This window comes from Osmia bicornis, chromosome 2 (genome assembly GCF_907164935.1).
Source record: "Osmia bicornis bicornis chromosome 2, iOsmBic2.1, whole genome shotgun sequence".
Taxonomy (NCBI): Eukaryota; Metazoa; Arthropoda; class Insecta; order Hymenoptera; family Megachilidae; genus Osmia; species Osmia bicornis.
Genome location: NC_060217.1, coordinates 8,625,651 through 8,634,267, shown reverse-complemented (window position 1 = coordinate 8,634,267; position 8,617 = coordinate 8,625,651). Strand labels below are relative to the sequence as shown.

Here is an 8,617-nt window from a genome sequence, read left to right as displayed (position 1 = left end):
GGGTGACCGGTGTTTTCAATTCGCGCACACGTGGCTGGAAAATAAATTGATTCAGAACCCGAGGAATTATTAGAGTCACGAAAAGGAAAAATGAAGATGTTAGAAAATCATCCGGCTGTAATATTTTGTAATAGAATCTATGTTCATTTAAGACGGACAGGAAACCTGCAGTAATTACATACAAAACTATAGACTAAACGCGGGTAATTGCGTTTGTATTTCAAACAGGACGTTTAAATCCCAAGGTTTTCTAGGATAAACTTTCCTGTCTGTGGTAAAGCGAAGATTCAAAAATATAGGTAGAACAATATAGATAGGCTATTATATTATACTGTATCTTAAATATTGTATTCTACTCTAACAATTACACACTTCCGTATTTTTTTAAAAATTGCTTTTATCATTTCCCTTCGAATTCCACCACCTAACAATGAAGTCGTATAAAGAAGAAAAAAGGTATCGGTAAGCAAATACTTTGAAAGTCTTTGCTACTTCGATAGAGAAGAGAAGAAACCTCGTACACCCCCTGGACACTTTACTTCCCTGTTTCCAATTAGAAAGGATCGATGAGAGGAAGAGGAACGGTAATTCTTCGTACGCATAATCTCAGGGTCGACACACGTCATCGGAATTTTATCATTCACCCACTTCGTCCCTGATTATTTACCAAAGCAAAAGGATTCGAGGCTCCTCCAACCTCCAGAATAATTCGGTTTCACCCTCTGGAAGGGGTGCTTCCATTAGCGCATGCGTCCGGCATGGCTAACACTCCCAGTCTTGCAGTGGAGCATTATTTTGTAACGACATCCCTTGTGAGGTAGGTCGAACGCTTATCAAAAATTTCACGCGCAACATAGAATCCTTCGAGCCGGAAGTGCGATTAGAACGTTCCTTTGGCGATTCCGCAACAAGGATCATCCTTGATAAATTAAAATCGCGCGAGTCTCGTCACGCCGAGAATCGGGCGTGAACGCATTGTTTTGATTCTCGGATAATGTAGACGGAAATCTTGAAGTTTCGAGCAACAACCACGTGCACTGCTAGAAGAACATCCGGAAGACATCTTGCAATTGTAATTAGCTGCATTCGGTAAGGCACACAGTTTATATTTAATATTGTAACGGATAATTAGCGCGGACCTTGATTGGAATTCGCGGAGTTTACAATTTGATGTGTTCTTATTTTACTTTTGATCGGAACGTTACTATACTAAGTTGATGGAAACTTAAGAAAATGCAATTCTATGCAGAAATTGCAACGATTAAGCAATCCACGTGTACGCCGTAACGTAACAGAAAGTTTAATATTGATTTTACGCTCAGCATCCGTAGCGCGCGCACCACTGTTTACAAGAGGGACGCGTGTATGTGCACACGTGTGCCGAAATTACATGTGTATTAGTTGATGAAAAACAGGCAGGTGCGCGATTTAACACACGTGCGCTACCAAGTCGACACGTGCTCCATTTCCCTCTTTCTATTTCGTTCTAACCCCTTCTGATTGTCTCACTTCCGCGAAGCTTGCTTCTGAATTGCTTTCAACGATAATAAGGGCAGCGGGATGCGTACATTACAGGGGTCGCGGGGAAGGGTAGTTTCTCATTGAGAGTCGCTTTTGAAGAGACGGAGCCAAAAATCACCCATTAAAATTGTAGTAGAAACAAATATTTGTATAATAAAAGCACCTTTTCGTTATTATTTTGCCTCTGATGAACTCTGTAATGGTCAATCTGAAATATGCACTCTGATTGATAATTAAATTGAGAATTTTATGTAAACATAACGGGTTGTTACAATCGTGTATAGCACGCAATTGGGTCGATGATGATTAAATCTAATATTTACCTGCAATGCGCTCTCAATAATTTTACCGAAGGTCAACGAAATATATTACGCAGCGCAATTATTTGCCTCCACGGTCCTTCCATTTTAATTATCAAGCTCTGCGAGTGCTAAATAATTAAGTTCGATCGGAACGAAGCGGCCTTCCAATTTGCAAAGAAAACGAATTTCTCTCAATAATCTTTTTTTATTAGGAAATTATCGAAGATCGATGGAATATCTTAAGGTAAAAGGAAAATTCTAATTACCGAGGCAAACTCATTATTAATTCAAAGTCACGTCTTTATAATCCATGATTCTTGGAAAACTTTAATGGCAAACACCGAATCACTATGTTTCATTTTTCATTTCCGAGACGATAAACATCGATTCTATGTTAAACGATAACAGCACCGGTACCTGTTAATTTAAATTTCTAGGAAACAATAACGTTATGTTGCTTGTTTGTTTTGCAAGTGGATTGTGAAACGAAACTGGTGCAACCATGTGCAAATACCGTCGTTTTTATTTTATTGATGCAACGAGCGATCAATATTTTACGTATTGAAACATATGAAACGAGAAATTAGAATTTTATTCTTAGGCAAAAGAAATTCTACGAAAGCAGAATAATTAGGACTCGCAGTAACTCTCCATTAGTTACGACATTAATTAGTCAACAGCAATCAGTGCGCAAGTTACACGTAAACGATCAAGCTTTTCTATTCAATTATCTCCCTGATTATTTGCATGCTGTCATGTTTCGCGTGCTATTTTCCAGCAGGATCCTCCAGTTCGTGCAGGAGACGTTTATGTAATCATGGTTCAATTAAGATAATCGATCACGAGCGGTTAGAGCGACACGGAAATTCAAGCCGATCTCGAATGGTTCTAGGGAAACATGGCGGAAAAGATGTACTATTGGGGAGAAGAGAAGGACCAGGTGGATCCGGATCAAGCTTTCATAGAGTTCAAAGCGAAGCCGGTCGCTTCCGAGAGGAAGCGGGATTATACTTCTGCTTCCGTTCCAAAGATGACCGTCTCCGCGCCGCAAGGCAGAGCGACGGAAGTTGGGAATCGCGAAGAGGATACGGAACGAGGCGGATGGGACAACAAACTCGACTTCCTGTTTTCTTGCATCAGCGTGTCCGTCGGTTTGGGCAACGTATGGAGATTTCCGTATTTGTGTTACAAAAACGGCGGTGGTGAGTATCCGGTTCTGGATTTTAACGCGGAGAAGAGGCAAAATTAATTCAATAGAAAAACCTTCACCTTAATTTCGACGATTGTTCCAATTGTTTGATCAATGTTTCGTGATAATGGAAGGGTATAAAATCGAGGGCCACATTGTTGGTTCGATATGCAAAGGACATTTAATTTTCGACCGTGAACATAGGCGTATTATGTATTCAAATTTAATCGTCCGTGATCGATCGATATCCATATCAATTCGTTCCTCGAAACGATTGCAGGTGTGTTTCTTATCACTTATGGAATCGCTATGCTTTTCTGTGGAATTCCAATTTTCTTCCAAGAAGTCGCTATCGGGCAATACCTTGGCGCTGGAGGGATGACGCTCGTGGGTCAACTGTGCCCTTTGTTACAAGGTGCTTTATAAAATCATATTTTATTTATAAACCTCGTGAATTGCTTTCTTCGACCAGAGAAGATTAAAATTAACAATAATTCTTTATTTTTATTCCTTCCAGGTGTCGGATACGCTACCATGACTATCGTATTCTTCCTCGACGTGTATTACTGCATAATTATCGCTTGGACACTTTTCTATCTCATCAGCACATTCGCAAATATACCTGGGGTACCTTGGAGCGGTTGTGGTCAGTGAAACAATTACAATTTCACGTATTTCTGATTGTTTCATGATTCAACGATATACTTTTAATTTTACAGGCAACTGGTGGAACACCAAAGACTGCTATGCTGGTTCTGAAAAAATCGAGCCTGGAGGAAATGTTTCGAATAATATTAATGCAACGAGCAATGTTACTTTGCATCATACGACACCCGTCGAGGAATATTGGGAGTAAGTGAAAATAGTCTAAATTAAACAGAGCCTCCTACGTGACTTTTTAATTAATAATAACATTAATTTACTAATCCAAGCTCATTTCGTTCGGTACTTATCTCCAAAGAGTAGAGGTGTGCGAGTACTCGTAATTTACAAGCCGAGCTGAACTCGCTTCGATTGTTCGAGCCGAGTCGATCGCTTGAATTTGCCGAGCTACTCGAAATCGACGAACTACTCGAATATTCGAGCCCTTGTGAAACTTCGATTTACGAGGGCTCGAATATTCGAGTAGTTCGATTTTTTCGATTATGTAGTTCGTCGATTTCGAGTAGCTCGGCACATTCAAGCGATCGACTCGGCTCGACCGACCGATCATTGTTCGACTCGAATAAATCGAGTACTCGCACACCTCTACCAAAGAGCAGAATTGAAAATAAATAATATCTCTTTTGAAAAGTGGTGGGCTCGGCGAGAAACTTTTCAATGAGAAACTTATTAAACGCGTAAACGATTCTAGACGACGGGTTCTTGGGATCACTTCCGGTATCGAAACGATCGGTGGCATACAATACGAGCTGTTGGGTTGTCTGGTCATCGGTTGGCTGCTCGTTTACTCGATCATCCGTCGTGGTCTTCATCAGAGCGGTAAGATCATCTGGTTTTCAGCCTTGTTCCCCTACGTGGTGCTTTTCATTCTTTTGGGAAGAGCGGTGACATTGGACGGGGCCTACGATGGTTTACTATACTACGTCACGCCCAGATGGGACCAGTTGCTATCGCCAGGACCATGGATCGATGGTGCGACACAAATTTTCTTCGCTTACAGTATCGGCACCGGGGCACTGCCTGCTTTGGGATCTTACAACAAGTTCCATCATAATTCCTACAAGTAACGATCTAATTTTCATTTTAAAACACCCCAACAACCATTTGCCTATGATGATTAAAAAAAAAAGGTAATTAAATTTTCTTTTTCCAGAGATGCACTAATCACTTGCATAGTGAACACTCTAACTTGTCTTCTGGCTGGTTGTGTCACCTTTTCCATACTCGGTCACATCGCTTTGGAGCAAAATACTCAAGTATCCGAAGTGGTGAAAAGTGGACCGGGTCTGGTGTTTCTCACCTACCCGGAAGTGGTGCTCAAACTACCTGGCGCCCCGGTCTGGGCTATAATCTTCTTCGTGATGCTGCTCGTAAGGGAGACTCAAATCGATCATAGAAAAATACTCTAATTTTATTTTATAATTTGATATTTTTTTATAGATACTCGGAATCGATAGCGAATTTTGTATAGTCGAATCCTTTATCACGGGTATGGTCGATAACTGGCCAGATCTGCTTCGTCCTCATAGAAAGAAGTTCACCATTGCTATCTGTCTTTTAATGTTTCTTCTGGGAATTCCTATGGTGACCCACGTTAGTGTGAAATTTTCGTAAGATTCGTTTATTCAAATTTTTAGAACTTTGATATAATTCTGTATTTATATTGCAGGGAGGAGTTTATATATTCCAATTGATGGACTTTTATTCAGCGAGTGGGATGTCGATTCTGTGGGTTTGTTTCTTTCAAACGATCGCTATATCTTGGATCTTCGGGGCGAACAAATTCTGCGACTGTATTCATCAAATGATGGGTGTACGATTGAATAAATTTTGGTACATATGCTGGGTGGTGTTTGCACCGGTGATCATGGCTGTGAGTATCAGTCGTATTTCCTGAAATTTTCTTGTTTAAAATGCACGATAACGAAAGAAAAATTGGGATTTTAAAACGTAGATCAGATCTGTTCAAACAAATCATCGATTTAGGTACAGAGATTAATGTTTGACGGCAGAAATGATATTTTTACTCCCTTGTACAAAGTATAACGCGATCAATCAATGTTGACACGATCGTACTTTCCTCGTGGGCGAGAGAGAAACGGATGTAATTGTACCAATCTGTCTCTGTCTTCGATATCACACGTTTCCTCGACGGTATGATCGATACTCTTTACAGTTTTGCTCAAAAGAACGGTAAGCGAGGTCTAATGGAATCGATCATCAAGGAAGAAAAAGTTTAATTACTAAAGTCGATCGCTCAAATGGCAAAAGAATTTAGAAAGTTAACTGGCATTTTAACTTCGAGATGCTTTAACTTTTTATCAGATAATGTATGGAATTTTTCTTGCTTTTTCAGTTTATTTTCGTGTTCCAATGCGTTCAATATAAACCATTGAAATACGGAAGCGATTACGAGTACCCAACATGGGCGGAAGTCGTGGGATTTTGTCTCAGTTTGTCATCGATGATTTGGATTCCTGTCTATGCTATTTATTACGTCCTCGTTACTCCAGGATCAATTAAAGAGGTAATTTATTATATTATTCTGCAGCTCGATTTTAATATTCAAATATTTTTAATAAAATTATCAAATGTCTCAGGAAATATAATAATTAACTAAGAATAGCACCTATAAAAATATGACAATGTTTTCCAGAATATTTTAAAGGGCCTAAAACCAAACATAAAATCCCATCCAAAATTACCTAAGGGAGAGAAATCAGCAGTGATACCGATGTCCGAGAGCAGCGCAGGATTAATCACCAAGAACAACAGCTTCTTAAGTCAAACATGATCTCAACGCATCAATGATCGCTTAATCGCTACTCATAGATTGTAATTAAAATAAGAGTAATATTTTTAATCGAATTTAAGGGAAGAAGAGAGATACTTGAATCGAAAAATCAACTTCCTTACCGACACATTGATACTTGCGTGAAACTGCTTGGGGGATGAAGCTGGAGACAAAGTTTATAATATACTGCGATAGTGAACAGTGCTAGTTTTTCAGACGATTATTATATTTACGAATAGAAACGAAAGAGGTTCTATATTTTTCTATCGCGAATTCCGTTTACTAAAAACATTCAGTTGATAGTACAATTTCAATGGGAAAGAAGATTTTTAGATGATAGAAGAGCAATTGAAAAGCGTGTGATAAGTTTAGGATGCCTTTACAAAACCGTAGTATTTTTTTTATTCCAGATATTATGATAGTTTTTCATACGAACGAGATCGAACGACCAATTAATATAGTACTAACAATAATGAAAAAAAAAAAGAAGCTTCTTTTATAATACTCTCTTTTAGAAAACTGGCCTAATATGTTTCCTGATCGTTTCAGGATCATTTTTAACAATACAGACTACGCTGGATCGCTAGACGTTGTTTCAACGAGTTGAAGTGGTTGTTGCTGTTGTACGATATTGAGAGAGGTCTAAAAGTTTTATCCAACGATTGTTTATATTTTATTATTGCACTGTTACGGTGGAAAGTATTTCCAATAGAGAACTAAAGGTGTTGCGAACTCACGCGTCGAGTACTGTTAACAATTACGCGATAAACAGAATTTAGGTTGAGAGAAACCGGATTTATTTTATATAAAGAATGAAGATTACGTGGAAACATTATTACCTTGTAAGCGATCATTAAATGTAATTCGAATCCATACTAGGGGCTTCATTCACTGACATTAATTAAAAAATGTTTTTTTTTTTTTTTTTTTTTCATTATAATTGATATTTTCCTAACGTTCTTTTTTTATTTATTTACTGAAACATACTATGTTTCATTTGATCCAAACTATTTGCAACAGTACAAATTTTAACGTTAGTTGATACGAAAAAGTGAATTCCTACAACAATGTGTCCTAATTATAATTTTGAATAATACGAGCACTCATTAAATTAGTAGCACTGACGATCACACAAAATGATTGTTGAACTATAGAATAACGAGAATATTTTCTAAGGACCTCTCGACCGCTCAAACATATTGTAAATTTTAATCTCGAGCTGGTTCCATCCGCATGGATTAAAATTGAGATATTTGTAAAGTAACTTATAATTTCTATTAAAATACAACAATCCGATGTATTTCAATGAATTAATCAATAAAAGCGTTGAAATGAAACAGTCTTTTCTTGATTCTCTGCACATTCGAACGATAACCATCCTTTATTCCACGGTTCATTAAACCATGAATGATAGTCTAATAAATGATCGTTTATCACGTCCATAATTCCTCAAATCCAGACTGAATTACAGCAGCTGAATGCTGAATGTTTTCCTTTATAAACAATATGCTTTATAGCGTTCCAGAAAATTTCCAATTTATACGAACACACGATCGCATGAATAATCAGTTTTGCACGAATAGATTCTGTATCCCGTACAACTGAGATTTATTTTGCTGTTAGAACAAAAAAAAAAAAAATCGAACCACAGTGCTTGCAGCAGTACACGTTTTATTCCTGGAGTAAAAAAAGGAGAGCGGATCCCGCAATGGCAAATATTCGAGAAAGAAAATGAAACAACGCCACCGGAACGTGTTGATTGTACAGCGAGTAGGACCTTTGTGATAAAACTGATTCCAATTCTGTACAGAATTTCCACTCTTTCTATTTGTTTTCCTCTCTCCATCTACCTTCCCTTTTTTATTCTGTTTCTCTTTGCAAAATTCATGCCTCTGCCTCGTACCCTTTCGACAATGAAATCGTAGATGTTTAACATGGAACAATATCCCTAATTTGCCATATTTGCTGGCAGCATACGAAAGAAAAGCGTGACCAATTTTTAAGGTCGGATTCGAACGAGTAACCCCGTTATTTCTGTGTCGAAAGAATAAGGGCTGCATAAAACACGACGGCTAGTTGTACGAAACTTCGGAACAAAGGAAATTGAACACAGCGAGGTTCTTATCGACCCATCGCTCTATAAACGTC

At 38.2% G+C, this 8,617-nt stretch overlaps 2 protein-coding genes across 4 annotated transcripts in view; one reads left to right on the top strand and one right to left on the bottom strand.

Moving 5' to 3' along the window:
• The window catches only part of LOC114882966 (pre-piRNA 3'-exonuclease trimmer-like), a 55,823-nt gene that overhangs the window by 17,903 nt on the left and 29,303 nt on the right, over positions 1 to 8,617 (bottom strand). The window lies entirely within an intron of this gene.
• On the top strand, positions 821 to 7,806 carry LOC114882960 (sodium- and chloride-dependent GABA transporter 1-like). Of its 2 annotated transcripts, XM_029200176.2 has the most exons (12): positions 821 to 1,089; positions 2,716 to 3,025; positions 3,293 to 3,427; positions 3,530 to 3,658; positions 3,732 to 3,864; positions 4,367 to 4,738; positions 4,829 to 5,045; positions 5,116 to 5,268; positions 5,345 to 5,548; positions 6,032 to 6,202; positions 6,332 to 6,510; positions 7,019 to 7,806. In XM_029200176.2, exons 2-11 carry the CDS (start codon positions 2,722 to 2,724, stop codon positions 6,467 to 6,469), a joined length of 1,956 nt encoding a protein of 651 aa, XP_029056009.1. In that variant the 5' UTR covers positions 821 to 1,089; positions 2,716 to 2,721; the 3' UTR covers positions 6,470 to 6,510; positions 7,019 to 7,806. The 2 variants fall into 2 exon arrangements, with proteins under 2 accessions (XP_029056009.1, XP_029056008.1); XM_029200175.2 differs by having other exon boundaries at positions 6,332 to 7,806.

Bases quoted from the DNA above. Each gene is read 5' to 3' on its own strand.
- LOC114882960 (XM_029200176.2), top strand. From the start codon at position 2,722: ATGGCGGAAAAGATGTACTATTGGGGAGAAGAGAAGGACCAGGTGGAT. The intron at 3,428-3,529 runs GTGCTTTATAAA...TATTCCTTCCAG, and splicing joins ACTGTGCCCTTTGTTACAAG to GTGTCGGATACGCTACCATG. The intron at 5,269-5,344 runs GTTAGTGTGAAA...TTTATATTGCAG, and splicing joins GAATTCCTATGGTGACCCAC to GGAGGAGTTTATATATTCCA.